Source organism: Pristis pectinata, chromosome 39, assembly GCF_009764475.1.
Source record: "Pristis pectinata isolate sPriPec2 chromosome 39, sPriPec2.1.pri, whole genome shotgun sequence".
NCBI lineage: Eukaryota > Metazoa > Chordata > Chondrichthyes > Rhinopristiformes > Pristidae > Pristis > Pristis pectinata.
In genome coordinates, this window is record NC_067442.1 from 2,863,585 (window position 1) to 2,882,300 (window position 18,716).

Consider the following 18,716-nt stretch of genomic DNA (forward strand, 5'->3'; position numbering starts at 1 on the left):
TTCCGCTGATACCTTTCCCTGGTCTTCAGATCCACGAGTAAAGCATTTGTAGAGGTGCAGCAGAGGAAGGGAATACATGATAAATGGGACGATATTGAGAAGTACATGGGGACAGAGGAACGGAATAATCCGTTTGGACCATCGATGGGAGACTTTGGGTTGAATAATGACTTTCAAAATGAATACGGATAATGACTTCTGGATGAGTATCCGGGGCCGGAGCAGAGTGGGAGTGACCGGACAGATCTCTAAAGTGCTGGCAGAGGGAAGTGTCCCGAATGGCCTCCTCTGCTGTCACCTTGGGTGACAGCACAAGAGGCTGGTGGACACGAGTCAGTCAGGAATGCAGTTAGTGGAGGTGCTGGCTCCCAGCTCCCACGGTCCCGGTTCAATCCTGGACACCCCACCCCACCCCCTCCCCGACCCACAGCGTTCTCTGCGTGGAGTTCTCCCTGTGACCGCATTGGTTTCATAGAACCACAGAACAGTACAGCACAATACAGGCCCTTCGGCCCACAATGTTGTGCTGATCTTTAAACCTCTCCTAAGACTATCTAACCCCTTCCTCCCACATATCCCTCTATTTTAAATTCCTCCATATGCTTATCTAGTAATCTCTTGAATTTGACCAATGTACCTGCCTCCACCACCGCCCAAGCCAGCGCATTCCATGCCCCAACCACTCTCTGGGTAAAAAACCTTCCTCTGATATCTCCCCTGAACTTCCCACTCATTACTTTAAAGCCATGCCCTCTTGTATTGAGCATTGGTGCCCTGGGAAAGAGGCGCTGGCTGTCCACTCTATCTATTCCTCTTAATATTTTGTACACCTCTATCATGTCTCCCCTCATCCTCCTCCTCTCCAAAGAGTAAAGCCCCAGCTCCCTTAGTCTCTCCTCATAATGCATCCTCTCTAAACCAGGCAGCATCCTGGTAAATCTCCTCTGTAAATCTCCTTTCCAACGCTTCCACATCTTTTCTATAACGAGGCAACCAGAACTGGACACAGTACTCTAAGTACCCCGGGTGCTACAGTTTCCCCCCCCCCCCCCAACAACCCAGAGCTGTGATGGGGTCAATGGGTTAACTTCCACTGTAAATTCCACCCCCCTCCCCGTGGTGTGTGGGTGAGTGGGAGTCAATGGGAATGAGGGGGGAGAGTAAAACGGGATCATATAAATGGGGGCTTGTTGGTCAGCACGGACATGTGGGTTGATGGGATATATGATTCTGATGTCTTTGGTGTCCAGCAGTTAACTGCACAGCAGATCACCGGCTGCTTCGACACTTGGGGACAGTCTGGTTTCATCGCCTTTGGTTATCTTGACCCTGGTTGCAGTTGTGAGCTGGGAATGAGCAGATACGGTGAGTGCAACTGCAGTGTACTCACGGAGATGCTCATCGAACTTGCGGCCTCTGTGTGTGTGCCTCCAGCCCTGGCTCTGAGCCAGCTCAGGAGAGACTCGGGCAGAAGGTGCAGTCTCCGGTTTGGAGGAGAGTCTTCCAGGAGGAGGGAGAGAGAGAGAGAGATGTAGGGATCCAGGCAGATGAAGGCATGACCAGCAATGGCAGAGTCCTGCACATTGGAGCAGACAACAGGCCTTCAGAGAGCAGCAGAAAAATAAGGAAGGGTGTTGACTAGAATAAGTTGCAGATTCAGTGAGGGGTGTCAAGGGTGGAGGAGATAACACAGAGCTGGCTGCAAAAGCCTGGAGTTCACAGGGGCAGGGGGGAGTCAGAGAAGGCAGCAGACGTAGGGAGGTTCTGAGGGTTAGTGGAGGGTAGAGATGGAGATAGATACAAGGGCAAGAACAAGTTGCAGAAATAGGCGCGGATGTAGATCCTGGGCTTAAGCAGATAGGAAGGGGTGTCCGGGCTGCAGAAGGTTACAAAGATAGAGAGAGATAGAGGGCCTCGCTGAAATGACAGAGAGAGGGAGGGGTGTAGGGGCCGGAGGGGGTCACAGAGACGGGGAAAGCTGTAGGGGCCAGAGGGGGTCACAGAAACGTGGAGTGGTGTAGGGGCTGGAGGGGATCACAGAGATGGGGAGGGGTCTGGGGGCTGCAGAGATGGAGGGGTGAAATTCAGGATGAGGAGTATGAATTTGAGGCGTTCCTGACCCGGGAGCCGGTGCGGGTCAGTGAGGGGCGGGGGTGATGGTGGAGGGACCTCGGTGTGAGTTAGTTCACCGGGTTGCTACTGAAATCAGTCCCCATCAGCGCTCACTGAGAACCACCCTGTGCGCAGACTGTCAGTGATCAATCTGTCTGACCTGCTGCCGCTGTTACTTGGAGAAGTCCCAGGAGGAAGTACGATATACCGATCATTGTCCGATCCCAGATATTCCGGCAGGTTTCCACACCCAGGGTCTGGAAGAGAGAAGAGTTAGTGAGACCTCTCCTCCTGCCAGGCAGCTCTGGAGAGATTCTGACCGCTGTTCGACAGTGGGATCCGGTCTCCCACTGACCCCGAGTGCCAGCCGTCTGCACTGGTACCTGAACGTCCCTTCCAGATGTTCCCGGGTGCAGTCTCCCAGCAGGAGGCCGACTCCCAGTTCAGTGTCCTGGGACAGCTCGGTGCCTCTCCCAGTGTTCAGTGGCTGCCTGCACCTACAGAATGGCTTTGACAGCCGGTGAGGACCCAGCACAGACCCGCCGACTGTCAACGTTGTCTCGGACATTGACAAACATTGAGGAACACTTGGGAACCGTTGACAAAGATAGTTTAAAAATGATTATCGAGAGGTAAAATAGTGCATCGCGGAGGAAGGCCACTGGGGCCGTGCGAGGGGCACGGTGCTGCTGCCTCACACCTCCAGAGACCCAAGTTCGATCCTGACCTCCGGTGCTGTCTGTGTGGAGTTTGCACGTTCTCCCTGGGACCTGTCTTCCCATCAACCACAGCCCCCCCCGCCTACCCCCCCTTCTTGGGTTTCCCCGGGTGCTCCAGTTTCCCCCCTCACTGACCCAAAACGTCAACAGTTCCTTCCACCACCACAGACGCTGCCCGACCCACTGAGTTCCTCCAGCAGACTGGGTGTTGCTCCAGTTTCCAACATCTGCCATCTCCGGTGTCTCCTGTCCGGAACCAAAGGTCACAATCTCCACGGACTCACCGGGAGGGTGGCAAATCTTTGGAATTCTCTCCCGAAGAGGCTCAGTTGGTGAGTATGTTGAAGAGAGATTGATGAGAGTTTTTGTCCATGAAGGGAACCAAGGGAAAGGATTAACTGCAGGAAAGTGGGTGTTTTGGTGAAAGATCAACTGTGATCGTACGGAATGACCGACTGCGGCTTCCATTATTTTTTCTTATTTACAGTCACACTCTCTCACCCTCTCTCTCACCTCCCTCCCTCTCTCTCACCCTCTCTCTCTCTCTCACCCTTCTCTCTCTCTCTCTCACCCTCTCTCTCTCCCCAGACACACACACACACACACACACACACACACACACACACACACACACACACACACACACACACACACACACACACACACACACACACACAGTCATAAGCCAAGGGACTTCAGCAGAGAATGGAACTTACCAGTCCCAGACTGCAGCCTGAATCCTGCAGGACGTGCAGTAAGTTTGCTCCCTTTCAGCAGACGGTTGTCACTCAGGAAGTCTTGAGTTGAACAAGCTCACAGACAGGCGGCTTTCCCTTTTGACCGGCCGGTCAGGAAGGAATATGGATGTGTAGTGAGTATCCAGAGGGAGGCTGCTGGTCTGTTTGAGAGGACACAAGTCGGATGGCTTCTGATGTGATGTTCTTTGTCCTAACTTGGACCAGTGGGTGTCTGACTGTTAGAATTCTTGTACTGTGAAACCACAGAATTAAGAATACAGTCTGCGAAACCACAGCTTTCTGGTTGTAAACTATTTCTGACCAACCAGAGCACAGGAACACGGAGCCCACCACCGCCTGAAATCGTGCTCTCGATGGGTTCCACAAAAGCCCAAGGTGCTCCTGATTCAGGATGTGAACTTTATTTAATCTAGGATGTTTGTTTTTCCATATGTAAGAAGATATAATTGAATCAAGAGAATCAAAAAAGGACTTAGGAATAAACACAGTTAAAGCCTGAAATAAGTATATAAGTTTAGGTAGAATATTCATTTTAATAGAATTAACTCGGCCAATCAATGGAGAGGCTTCTTTAATTCACATGTTTTGGAGATGTCAGAGTCTTAAAAAATATTGGACAGAGGTGCTTCAAAATTTTCTGTGCTCTTTAAAATAAATTTTAAACTTAATCCTTTGACTGCACTATTTGGGATTGTTGGAGAAAAAGATATAACTTTGGAGGCCTCTGGTCTACACATCCTGGCTTTTATTTCTCTTATAGCCAGGAGGGCTGTGTTGCTTAAATGGTAGAAGTCACTCTACCTATTCCTGCTCAATGGTTACGGGATGTTATGTCATACCTAAATTTAGAGAAGATTCTCTGTTCAATTTCTGAATTTAACTTAGACTTTCAAACGCTGTGGGGACCTTTTCTGAACTATTTTCAAAACTTTTGATTTGGTCGCTAAAGTACAGATATTGGCTGATATCGCCATGTGTCAAGAGCTTCCCCTTGTCCTTTATTTTATTGAACAGCGGTCTTGGTAGTGGGTTTAGATTTTTTTTTATAATAAAATTATTCCAATGTATTCGTTATTAATTATCATCTGTGATTATTAATATAGACCATTGTGATTTCAAGAATGATTTAACGCAATGTATTTAGTAGTATTTTTACCTTTTTGATTCATGTACTCTGTATTTTCTTTACAGAATTAATAAAAATATTGTAAAAAGAAAGATTCAGGATATGGGTTTAGCCCTCAGAGGAAACAAGAGGTGAGCGGCTACCTTGAACTGTTGCAGCTTTTGTGGGGATGGAGCTGTCGGTGTGCACATTGGCTTCTGAGTTCCCCAGTGACCACACTTCACAGAACACCGAACACTACAGCACAGTACAGGCCCTTTGGCACACAATGTTGTGCCGACATTTTATCCTGCTCTAAGATCTATCTAACCCTTCCCTCCCACATAGCCCTCCATTTCTCTATCATTCATGTGGCATTCTGAGAGTCTCTTAAATATCTCTAATATATCTGCCCCCACCACCTCTGCCGGCAGTGTGTTCCACACACCCACCACTCTCTGTGTCAAAAACTTACCCCTGACATCCCCCTTATACCTTCCTCCAATCACCTTAAAATTACGTCCCCTCGTGTTAGCCATTGTCATTCTGGGAAAAAGTCTCTGACTGTCCACTCGATCTATGCCTCATCATCTTGTACACCTCTATCAAATCACCTCTCATTCTCCTTCTCTCCAAAGATAAAAGCCCTAGCTCGCTCAACCTATCCTCATAACACATGCTCTCCAATCCAGGCAGCATCCTGGTAAATCTCCTCTGCACCCTCTCTAAAGCTTCCACATCCTTTCTATAATGAGGCGACCAGAGCTGAACACAGTACTCCAAGTGTGGTCTGACCAGAGTTCTATAGAGCTGCAACATCACCTCACGGTTCTCGAACTCAATACCCTGACTAATGAAAGACAACACACCATATGCCTTCTTGACAACCCTATCGACCTGCGCAGCAACCTTGAGGGATTTATGGACGTGGACCCCAAGATCCCTCTGTTCCTCCATGCTGCTAAGAGTCCTGCCATTAACCTTGTATTCTGCCTTCGAATTCGATCTCCCGCAGTGTATCACTTCGCACTTATCCGGGTTGAACTCCATCTGCCACTTCTCAGCCCAGCTCTGCATCCTATCAATATCCTGTTGTAATCTACAGCAACCTTCTACACTAGCCACAACACCACTAACTTTTGTATCATCAGCAAACTTCCCAACCCACCCTTCTACATCCTCATCCAAGTCATTTATAAAAATCACAAAGAGCAGGGGTCCCAGAACAGATCCCTGCGGAACACCGCTGGTCACTGACCTCCAGGCAGAATATGCTCCATCTACAACCACCCTCTGTCTTCTATGGGTGAGCCAATTCTGAATCCACACAGCCAAGTTTCCCTGGATCCCATACCTCCTGACTTTCTGAATGAGCCTTCCATGAGGAACCTTATCAAATGCCTTACTGAAATCCATGTACACTACATCCACTGCTCTACCTGCATCAATGTGCTTTGTCACATCCTCAAAGAATTCAATCAGGCTCGTGAGGCACTACCTGCCCCTCATAAAGCCATGTTGACTGTCCCTAATCAGCCTATGCTTCTCTAAATGCCCATAAATCCTGTCTCTAAGAATCTTCTCCAGTAATTTGCCCACCACTGAAGTAAGACTCACTGGTCTGTAAGTCCCAGGGTTATCCCTACTCCTTTTCTTAAACAAAGGAACAACATTTGCCACCCTCCAATCATCTGGCACTACTCCTGTGGCCAGTGAGGACGCAAAGATCATCGCCAAAGGCGCAGGAATCTCTTCCCTCGCTTCCCATAATAACCTTGGATATACCCCGTCCAGCCCCGGTGACTTATGTATCCTAATGTTTTTCAATAGTTCCAGCACATCCCCTTTCCTCATGTCGACATGCCCGAGCATATCAGCCTGTCGTACGCTGTCCTCACAAACGTCAAAGTATCTCTCTCTGGTGAATACTGAAGCAAAGTATTCATTAAGGACCTCCCCTACTTCTTCTGACTCCAGGCATATGTTTCCTCTTTTATGCCTGATCCGTCCTCCCCTCACTCTAGACATCCTCCTATTTTTCACATACATGTAGAACGCCTTGGGGTTTTCCTTGATCCTACTCGCCAAGGCCTTCTCATGCCCCCTTATCCATAGCTCTCCTAAGTCCATTCTTAAGGTCCCTCCTGACTACCTTGTAACTCTCCAGAGCCCTGTCTGATCCATGCTTTCTAAACCTCAGGTAAGCTTCTTTCTTCCTCTTGACAAGATATTCTACATCTCGTGTCAACCACGGTTCCTTCACTCGACCGTCCTTACCCTGGCTCAATGGGACAAACCTATCCAGAGCCCCATGCATGTATTCCCTAAATGACCTCCACATTTCCGCTGTGCACTTCCCCTAGAACATCTGTTCCCAATTTACGCTCCCAAGTTCCTGCCTTATAGCTTCATAATTCCCCCTCCACCAGTTAAATACTTTCCCATATCGTCTGCTCCTATCCCTCTTCAAGGCTATGGTAAAGGTCAAGGAGTTATGATCACTGTCTCCAAAATGCTCTCCCACTGAGAGATCTGAAACCTGATCAGGCTCATTGCCTAGTACCAGGTCCAGTACGGCCTCTCCTCTAGTCAACCTGTCCACACACTGTGTCAGGAATCCTTCCTGGACACTCCAAACAAACTCTGCCCCATCTATCCCCTTTACACTAAGGAGGTGCCAATCAATATTAGGGAAGTTGAAATCACCCATGACAACAACCCTGTTATTTTTGCACCTCTCCAAAATCTGCCTCCTGATCTGCTCCTCAGTGTCTCTGCTGCTAATGGGAGGTCTGTAGAATACTCCCAATAGAGTGATCACTCCCTCCCGGTTTCTGACTTACACCCACACTGACTCAGTGGACGATCCTTTCCAGGACATCCTCCCTTTCTACAGCTGTGACACTGTCCCTGATCAGCAAACCCACTCTCCCACCTCTTTTACCTCCGTCCCTGTCCCTTTTGAAACATCTAAACCCCGGAATATCCAGCAGCCATTCCTGCCCTTGTGACAGCCAAGTCTCTGTAATGGCCACCACGTCATAGTTCCTCGTACTTACCCACGCTCTAAGTTCATCAGCCTTGTTCCTGATACTTCTCGCATTAAAGTAGACGCACATCAGCCCACCCAACTGACTGCAATTTTGCCCCTTCAACTGCCTATCCTTTCTACACTCTGCATCTACTTGTACACTAAATGCACCAACCTCTGACCTATCACTCTGGTTCCCATCCCCCTGCACCAATTTCTCAGCCACACATTCATCTGCCAAATCATCCTATTCTTACCCTCACTGGCACGTGGCACAGGCAGCAACCCAGAGATTACCGCCCTTGAAGTCCTGCTTTTCAGCTTCCTACCCAGCTCCCTATATTCCCTCTTCAGGACCTCATCTCTTTTCCGACCTATGTCATTGGTACCAATATGTACCACGACCTCTGGCTGTTCACCCCCCTCCTTCAGAATGTTGTGGACCCGATCCGAGACGTCCCTGACCCTGGCACCGGGGAGGCAACATACCATCGGGAGTCTCTTTCACGTCCACAGAATCTCCTGTCTGCCCCAGTTACTATGGAATCCCCTCCTCTTCTCCCCCCTTCCCTTCTGCACCACACAACCTGGCTCAGTGCCGGAGACCTGGTCACTGCGACTTTCCCCGGTAGGTCGTCCTCCCAATAGTGTCCAAAGCGGTATACCTGTTATTGAGGGGAACAGCCACAGGGGTGCTCTGCACTACCTGCCTATTCTCCGTCCTCCTCCTGACAGTTGCCCAGCTACCTGCCTCCTGCAGCCTCAGAGTGACTGCCTTCCTGTAGCTCTTGTCAATATACTCCTCGTTCTCCCGTAGGAGCTGAAGGTCATCCATTTGCAGCTCTAGTTCCTTAACACGGTCTATAAGGAGCTGCAGCCAGATTCACCTCATGCAGATGTAGTTATCAGGGAGACTGGATGTCTCCCAGAACTCCCACATAGAACACAGTACATAGAACAGTACAGCACAATACAGGCCCTTCGGCCCACAATCTTGTGCCGACCATTAAACCTCGCCTAAGACTATCTAACCCCTTCCTCCCACATATCCCTCTATTTTAAATTCCTCCGTATGCTTATCTAGTAATGTCTTGAATTTGACCAATGTACCTGCCTTCACCACCACCCCAGGCAGCACATTCCATGCCCCAACCACTGTCTGGGTGAAAAACCTCCCTCTGATATCCCCCTTGAACTTCCCACCCATTACTTTAAAGCCATGCCCTCTTGTATTGAGCGTTGGTGTGTGCTGCCCCACAGCTACAAATGTGTTCCCTGAGTGCTGCCCCCCAGGTACAGATGTGTTCCCTGAGTACTTCCCCCCAGGTACAGATGTGCTCCCTGAGTGCAGCCCTCCCTGTCTCTGACCCCCTCCAGCACCTCCATCCCTCCTTAACTCCTTAACCCTCATCGGCCCCTACACTCCCCACTGTCTCTGTAACCTTCACTGGCCCCTACACCCCTCCCCGTCTCTGTAACCCCCACCGACCCCTACACCCCTCCCTGTCTCTGTAACCCCCACCAGATCCTACACCCTTCCCTATCACTGTAACCCCCTCCTGTCCCGAGAACTGAGACCCCCCAGCTTCTCTGGATCCCTGGGTTCCACCATTTCCCACCTTGCCCTCAGCTGCCTGGGCCCCCAGCACCGGAATTCCCTCCCTAAATCTCTCTTCCTCCTCCGGCCTTTAAGATGTTCCTTAAAATCCCTCTCACCGACCGAGCTTTGGATTCCCTCTCCCTGTATCTCCGGACTTGGCGGCAGTAACCAACATCTGTCTGATTGACCCTGCTGCCCATGGTTGCCCAGGGGACAATTTACTGAGGTAGAGGCACTGCATAAATGCAGCTTGTTGTTGCAACATGGACTGAAATGTGCAAGAACATTTTGACACCTCCCGACTCTGTGAAGGGGGCCGTGTTTGCACCGTCTCCACTTCCTCATTACCAGCCCCTCAGTGAGTTCCTGAAACCGCCGACGTCTCTGACCTCAGCGTCAGATAGTTTGATCTTGTTCTGAGACCAGCTGGAGATGCAGCAAGACCGGGGCGCACGGACACGCGTGGGATAGTGTCGGTGGGAGCGAGGCTGAGTGTAACGAAAATATTTTAAAATTCGTTCCTCGTCCTCTCCCAATTCAGCAGCAAGAGGTAATCGCAAACAAAGGAGGCACCGGACACCTGTTAAAGGTGAGAGAAATTACTTTATTAGAGGTATATGAAGAATAAAATACAGAGAGAAGAATATTCCCCACTGTCTCTGTGACCCCTCTGGCCCCTACACCCCTCCCTGTCTCTGGGAACCCCTCCGGCTCCTACACCTCTCCCCGTCTCTGTGACCCCCTCTGGCCCCTGCACCTCTCCCTATCACTGTAACCCCCCTAGAACTGAGACCCCCCAGCTTCTCCTGTTCTGGATCCCTGTGTTCCACCATTTCCCACCTTGCCCTCAGCTGCCTGGGCCCCCAGCACCGGAATTCCCTCCCTAAATCTCTCTTCCTCCTCTGGCCTTTAAGATGTTCCTTAAAATCCCTCTCACTGACCGAGCTTTGGATTCCCTCTCCCCGTATCTCCGGACGGCGGCAGTAACCAATATCTGTCTGATTGACCCTGCTGCCCTTGGTTGCCCGGGGGACGATTTACTGAGGTAGAGGCATTGCATAAATGCAGCTTGTTGTTGCAACATGGACTGAAATGTGCAAGAACATTTTGGCACCTACGGACTCTGTGAAGGGGGCCGTGTTTGCACCGTCTCCACCTCCTCGTTCCCAGCCCCTCAGTGAGTTCCCGAAACCACTGACGTCTCTGACCTCAGCATCAGATAGTTTGATCTTGTTCTGAGACCAGCTGGAGATGCAGCAAGATCAAGTTCAAGTTGAAGTTCAATTTACTTTATTGTCATTGACCCGTATGCTCTCAAAACACATGGAGGAACGAAATGTCGTTTCCCCCAGACTCACACAACAGAGGACACACATAGAACAGAGGACATACAATAAACGCAGACAGAAAAATTGTACAAGTACAAATAGTGCAAAAAAAACGGTATATACAGAATACAAATTTAGCGCAGAGTTAGTGCAAAACTGAGTTGGACGAAGAAAATACCGAACTCAAGTGTGTTTAAGTGTGTAAACATGTTCAGCAGCGGCCAAATTTCTTATACACCGTCGAGCAAACCAGGGCTCTTGACGCGGCATTTGTCTGAAACTGCCTCCAGGGTATTCAGGAGCCTGACAACCTGGGGGGGCTAAAACTGTTGTACAGTCTAGTAGTTCTGGCCCGGATGTTCCGGTACCGCTTGCCAGACGGCAGTGGGGCAAATAGGTCATGGGAGGGATGAGAGGGGTCATCTATGATTCTGCAGGCCTTGCATGTGCGTCGGGTGTTGTAGACGTCCAGGATGGAGGGAAGAGGTGCTCCAATGATCTTTCCAGCTGTGCTCGCAATTCTCTGCCGGGTCTTGCGGTGTGAGGTGATACAGTTACCGTACCAGGCAGAGATGCAGCTGGTCAGGACACTCTCAATGGTAGCCCTGCAGAATGTGGCGAGGGTGGGGGAGGGTAGGTAGGTTCTCTTCAGCCACCAGAGAAGGTGGAGACACTGCTGTGTCTTCTTGGCGAGGGAGGGGGTGTTGGTTGACCAGGACAGATCTTCTGCCGTGTGTATTCCCAAGAACTTATAACAGCTGACTCTCTCGGGACCGGCGGACACGCGCGGGATAGTGTCGGTGGGAGCGAGGCTGAGGAAGGAGAGATGCTCTAAACTGCACCGTGCACGGTTCCAAACCGGCCCAGGCAGCAACCCCTCCTGGAGTGACGTCTGGGCCGCCGTTATTCCTCGGTGACAGTTCCCTGGGTCCCAGTTCCCCGGGCTCCCAGTTCCCCTTCCAGCTCACTGCAGCCCCGGTTCCCACACTCTCTTTAAACTGCCTGGAACCTGTTTTCCATGCTCTCTTTAAACTTTCCATTTCACTGAAACTTCATTATAATATCGTGTAACATCTTAAGAAACGTGAATTGAAAATATGTTGGGGATTCAGTGGGAATAGTATGAAATAGTCCAAAAAATCTGCCCGTCTCTCACCACCGATGTCGGGTGCAGGGCTGGTTGTTGGACTTTCACTGCAACGACTTTCTGTTTCAGATCCGAGGAGCGGGAAGCGGACAGAAGACCTGGGATCCGACGATGATCCGGAAATCGTGCTTCCTCTTGGCACTTCTCCAAGGTACAGTCAGCAGCAGCTCGGACCTGTTTACAGCCGACAGTCTGTGCACGGGATCATTCTCAGTGAGCGGTGATGGGGAGCAGTGCACAGTGTGAGGGGTGGTGTCGACGGGGCAGTGCACAGTGTGAGGGGTGGTGCAGAGGAAACAGTGCGCTGTAGGTAGTAAAGTACAGTCAGAAGCACCTGTTGTTACAGTCGAGTTTATCATCAGATGTACAAGTCCATGGGTGCACGGGTGCAATGAAAATCTTACTTGCAGCAGCGTCACAGGCACAGAACATCAGATAAGCAGCATTCACAAGAAAAACATAAATTATATAGAATTTTTACAAGAAAGAACACAGTTAGAACAAAAAGAAATCAACGTCCATTGTAGTGCAAAGTGGTCCCAGTGTTGCTGTACTGAGGTAGTGATTAGGGTTGTGCCGGTCGGTTCAAGAACCAAATACTTGAAGGGAAGTCACTGTCCCTGAACCTGGTGGTGTGGGGACTTCAGGCTTCTGTACCTCCTGCTCGACAGGAGCTGCGAGAAGATGGCACGGCCCGGGTGGTGGGGGGATCTTTGATGACGGACGTTGCCTTCTTGAGGCAGCGCCTCCTGCAGATACTCCCGATGGTGGGGAGGGATGTGCCCGTGACGTATTGGGCAGAGTCCATTACTCTCTGCAGGTCTTGCGTTCCTGCGCATCCCAGGATATACCACGTTGGCTGGGCTGCATTGTCAGTAGGACAATGGTGCGGGACTGCTGGGGTGTCGGACGGGACTTGCTGTGAGATTGATGCCCCGTTTGAGGGTCAGTACTGAGGCAGCAGCGTGTTATCGGAGGCCACTGCTGAGGGCAGGCAGCCCTGTTGCAGGGGTTCTGTTGAGGGATAACCTCCTCCGTAGGAGTGGCATCACTGGGGGAAATTGCATGAACCATTGGAGGAACGGTGCTGAGGGAGAGCCACACTCTGGGAGGGTGGCAGCACGGACTGAGTCGGGGCTCAGGGTGTTTCGCTGATGTGGTTTGGGCGGAGAACGGCCAGTGCTGAGGTCTGATCTGGTCCGTCTGTCACCAGCGTCGGTAGTGCTTGATCACAGGCACATCACCACAAGAGGGGCCATCCCTACCCCTGTGGCATTCACGGCCGTCCCTTGGATAACAATGATCCACAGTGATTCCTGGAGCTATCGCGATCCAGCGGACCTCAAAGGTCCAACGTAGCAGCTGGATTGAAGGAGCAGAGCCAGTAACAGGTTTCAGAGCAAATGGGAAGGTCGGTGCAGCAGTGACTCAGAGTGGAGAAGGGACGACTGGTCTCGAGCGCTCCGTTCCTTCCTGCTGCGTTAGTTGTTGCAGAACACACCCCCTGGATGGTGAGTCTTCCTGCCAGTGTCAGCTCACTTCACTGGTGAGGGTCCTGAGCCAACAGAGAATGAACAGTTGGCCCCGACTCACAGGTCCCCTCCGTCTGTGAGGGTGTCTCCCACACTCAGTACACACAACGCCCACGGTGCAGCGGTGATAAAGGGGGTGGGTATCACGTCCAGTGGATTCATGAGCCGTTCACTGCCAAACGTTGTTCCTTCTCTCCTCAGCTGTGGTGTCGGACGAGTGGGGAGCCAACACTCCACGCGATGTGTGGCCGCGGAGGGGTCTGTGTGCCCGGATCCCGTGCCGCTACACCTATCCATCACATCTGGCCAATGAACCACGGACTGGAATCTGGTATAACAGTGAAAAAATGGATGACCGTCATATAGCCTTTCACTCCCTTCATCACAGTCAGGTGTCAACAAGGTTTCACGGTCGAACCCGGCTGTCTGGGGATCTGAAAAGCGGTGACTGTTCCCTGGTTATAGACAACATCTCGCAGCAAGACGAAGGTCCTTACTTTTTCAGGGTTGAATTCGACAGCAAGAATCGTTACAACTACCTCCCTGTGACATGGCTCCATGTTTCTGGTAAGTGCTCTGTACAGTCACTCGACCACAGACATCCAGCAGTCAGTGGGGAATGATGTAAACTTTTACTGGGTCCCGATTCACATTGGCGCAACGTCTGATCATCAGGAAACTTCCAGTTCATTTCTGACACAGTCTCTGACGATTCAGGTAACTTCAGTTTTTCCACTGTTTCTATCGGGTTTTCAAAGCCCAGGTACGTTCCTCATCATATTTAAGTAGCACTGACGTGGACACAGGTTTCTCAGAGCTACGTGGAGTTTGCCGACTTGGCCCGTCTGCTCTGTGCCAATGTTCAGTTTCCCACCAGCCCCTCCCACCCTTCTCCATCTCCCCACCCCCACATCCTTCCCTTTGTGTGTTGGTCCAGCTCATCTCCACCGGTGACCAGGTGCACTTGGTCCACATTCCCCCGGCTCTCTGGGGAAGGAGATTTCCCCAACACAATCAGATTTATTGATACTTACACATTTTGTGAAGTGTGTTGTTTTGCGGCCGCAGGACGGTGCGAAGGCATAAAATCTATAATGGACAAAAACAAATAAATAGTGCAAAGAAATGGAATAACGAGGGAGTGTTCATGGGTTCATGGACCATTCAGGAATCTGATGGCGGGTCCCGGGTGGTGAGGGTCCTTAGTTACGGATGCCGCCTTCTTGAGGATGTCCTTGGTGCTGGGGAGATCAGTGACTGTTTGATACCTGTGGCCCTCAGTGGAGAACTCTGTTCCTATCAGTGGCCTTCAGAACATTAATGAGCCTCAGCCTGTTCACCCTTCCCTGACCGTTGTACCCTCCCTGTTCAGGGATCATCCTGTAAACATCCTTTCTCTTGTGGACTGGGATTTCTTTGAAGTGACGCATTGGTGATGTTTATCTGAAAGGATCCATTTCTCTATGTGTTAGAATTCACAGATAAACCCTCGATATTCCCTGCTGAAATGGTTGCAGGAAAGCCTGTGAAAATACGCTGCTCCTTCAACACCATATGTAATGGAACCGCGCCCACCTTCACCTGGGTCATCCCCACTGATGTACAACGGTCAGGGTCAAGCAGCGTAACTCAGCGGGGAGACACTCTGACATATACTTCTGTTCTGACCCTGACCCCAAAGCTCAACCATCACGGGCAAACTCTCACCTGCAGACTCAGATACCCATCTGTTTCATCGGCGGAGACCGTCACACTGACTGTGCGATGTAAGTATGGAGATTTTTTATTGTCAAGAAACAGCAACAATCAACACCGTACACAGCAGGATCACACGAGGGTCAGTGTGTGGATGACTAAATCTTTTCTTTACTGACAAACATTGCGCTGAATGTCCAGGAGAACTCCTCTTTGAATAGATTCTTGCCTGACACAGCTGCTGAGGGCAGGTGGGCTCTCAGTTTACTATATCGTCTGAAAGAGAAGAATTTCAGTGAGATGACTCCCTCAACGTTGTCCTCCTAGATGCAGTTTTCTCAAAGCATGACCGTCCCTCCCACAGTGTGTCCCTCAGTACTGCCCCTCCCACTGTGTGGGGCTCCCTCAGTACCACCCCCCCACAGTGTGACACTCTCTCAGTACTGCCCCTCCCACAGTGTGGGTCTCCCTCAGTGCACCCATCCCACAGTGGGGCTCTCCCTCAGTACTGCCCCTCCCACAGTGACCCTCTCCTCAGCACTGACCCTCCCACAGTGATCCCCCTCAGTAATGCCCCTCCCACAGTGACCTGGCCTCAGCACCACCCCTCCCACAGTGACCCTCCCCTCAGCACCGCCACTCCCACAGTGACCTTCCCCTCAGCACTGCCCCTCCCAGTGACACCCCCCCCTCAGCACCACCCCTCTGAGCCACTGTCCCCCCACAGTGTGACAACAACCCATGTTGGATGCCCCATCAGCACTGCCCCTTTGCCCACAACACTCCCTCACCACTGTCCCTCTGACACTCTGCGACTCCCTCATTCCTACCCTTCCAACTGAGGGCCACTCCCTCCGTTCCCACTGAAGTGTTTTCCTCCACTGTGTGCTTGGGGATGAAGGAATGTTCACTGACCTCTGGTCTTTTCTAATTCAAGGGTCACCGAAGGTGCCTCAAAACTGGCGCACAGTCACTGATCTCTGTTTGTCTTTAGACGCCCCACGGAATCTCTCGATCGCTTCTCCCAACAAGGTGAACAATTCCTGGGTCAATGTAAGGGAAGGGAATTCTGCAGCGATCCTCTGCTCCGTCCAGAGCTTCCCAGCGTCCATCCTGACGTGGAGACATCTTGGTGTCACACTGAACACAACAAGTTCCAGCAACGAGCTGTGGTTGGAGGTTCCTCGGGTGACATCCCAGCTCGCCGGAGTCTATCAGTGTTTGGCGGAGAATGAACACGGGAGAGCGGAGAGGAACATAACCCTCACCGTGGAACGTGAGTGGACACACCCCAACACACGTCTCTAACCACAGATGCATGTAGACACGGATATAAAAGGCACACAGACATATGATGACACACATGCATACACATGAGCACGTCCTCACGTGGTTCAAGCATTGATGTGCAGGAGGCAACCCCTGCCCCCATCATTACAAGGACAGGGTTCCCCTTGTCCTCGCCTACCACCCCACGAGCCTCCACATCCCACACGTCATTCTCCGCAGCTTCCGCCACCTCGGATGGGATCCCACCACCGGGCACATCTTCCCCCCTCCTCCCCCCTCCGCTTTCTGAAGGGACCGCTCTCTCCGCCACTCCCTTGTCCGCTTGTCCCTCCCAACCGATGACCCCCCTGACACTAATCCCTGCGACCACACCAAGTGCTACACCTGTCCCTACACCTCCTCCCTCACCACCGTTCAGGGTCCCAGACCATACTACCAGGTGAGGCAGCGCTTCACCTGTGAGTCCGTGGGGGTCAGTTATCGCGTCCGGTGCTCCCAGTGCGGCCTCCTCTCCTGGACGCAGACCGGGGCGACGGCTTCGTCGAGCGCCTTCGTTCCGCCCGCCGCAACAGCTGGGACCTCCCGGTGGCCGCCCACCTCAATCCCACGCCCCACTCCCACACGGACATGTGTGTCCATGGCCTCCTCTACTGCCACGTCGAAGCCAGGTGCAGGTTGGAGGAACAACACCTCACGTTCCGCTTTGGGAGTCTCCAACCTGACGGCCTCAACATCGATCTCTCTAACGTCCGGTAACCCCTCCCCTTCTTTATCTACCCCCCACCTCCCCCCACCAAGTCCTTTGCCTTCCCTTATTCCTGTGGCTCCCTTCCCCCACCTCGATGACCTGCCCATCTCCTCCCCTCCCCTCCCCTCCGTCCTATATCCCATGGTCCGCTGCCCTCTCCCACTAGATTCCTCCTTCTTCAGCCCTTTGCCTCTTCAACCTCTCAGCTCCTTACATCTCCTCCCCCACCACCCCCCCACCCAGCTACCGTCCCCCTCTCACCTGGACTCACCTGTCCCCTACCTGCGTGCGCTCCTCCCCCTCCCCCCACATTCTGGCTTCTGCCCTCTTCCTTCCCGGCCTTGATGAAGGGTCTCGGCCTGTGACGTCGACTGGTTATCTCCCTCCACGGATGCTGCCTGACCCGCTGAGTTCCTCCAGCATTTCGTGTGTGTTGCTCCCGATCCCAGCATCTGCAGAATCTCCTGTGTCTCAGTTGAAGTTTATTGTCATGGGCAACACACCCAGGGTAGAAATGCCGTGAAAATTAGAGTTTTGCAACAGCAGCCCAGTGCGTTACGGACCTGACAAACACAAATTAACATAACCTTAAACTAACATAAATTACACATAATTCACACAGCAGAATAAACAGAAAGAAACCTACACGTTAGTGCAGGTCGAGGGAAATATTGTCTGATGTAGTGAGAGGGTTTCTCAGGTGGGTTCAGGAACCTGAGGGCGGTGGGGAAGGAGCTGTTGTTGAACTGTGAGGTGTGGGTCTGAACACAGCAACACAGTGACACATCCACACCAGCAGAGAGGTACGCACCACGCACCACACACCACACACGTTGTTGTACGGGGCTCGTGCAGACACACACATGTAATTTACACACACACAGACACGCACAAAGGAACACACACACAAACACACACACACACAGACACATACACATGTAATTTACACACAAAGGCATGCACAAAGACACACACGCAAACAGACACACATGTAATACACACACACAGAAGCTCACACACACAAATACAATCTCACACACACACACACACAACACACACACACACACACACACACACACACAACACACACACACACACAGAGTGGGGAGGGGGAGAATGGGGGGAGGGGGACAGAGTGGGGGGAATGGAGGGGGAAGAGAGAAAGGGGAGAGTGAGGGGAGGGGAGCGGGGATGGGGAGAGAATGGGGAGGGGGAGAGGGGGAGAGGGGGAGAGAGTGAGGGGAGGGGAGAGGGAGAGTGGTGGGAGGGAGTGGAGGGAGGGGAGGGGCAGAGAGGGAGAGAGGAAAGGGGGAGAGAGGGGGGGCGTGGAGAGAGGGGGCTGGCAGGAGGGAGGGGAGACAGGGAGGTAAGGACAGGGAGGAGGAAAAAGGCCCAGAGGAAGAGGTAACTGGGACGTGCTATGTTGGTGCCGGAAACGCGGCGACACTTGCGGGCTGCCCCCAGAACACTCCACGCAAAAGATGCCTCTCACTGTGTGTTTCGATGTACACGTGACCAATAAAGATACCTTAGCTTATACTCATCCTGCAGAACCTCAGCCTTTGTTCTGCCCACGTCCTTTGGGACTAAAATGTACAACGACTACTGGAGGTTCGCTCTCCCGCTCGAGAACATTCTGCAGCCGCTCTGA

At 51.8% G+C, this 18,716-nt stretch overlaps 1 protein-coding gene across 1 annotated transcript; it reads left to right on the forward strand.

The window, feature by feature from the left end:
- The first annotated feature begins 3,034 nt into the window (after positions 1 to 3,034).
- LOC127587164 (sialic acid-binding Ig-like lectin 8) lies at positions 3,035 to 18,716 on the forward strand. Its single transcript, XM_052045358.1, has 8 exons — positions 3,035 to 3,163; positions 9,867 to 9,914; positions 11,870 to 11,951; positions 13,534 to 13,899; positions 14,805 to 15,098; positions 16,022 to 16,303; positions 16,817 to 16,946; positions 18,617 to 18,716. Exons 3-8 carry the CDS (start codon positions 11,912 to 11,914, stop codon positions 18,714 to 18,716), a joined length of 1,212 nt encoding a protein of 403 aa, XP_051901318.1. The 5' UTR covers positions 3,035 to 3,163; positions 9,867 to 9,914; positions 11,870 to 11,911.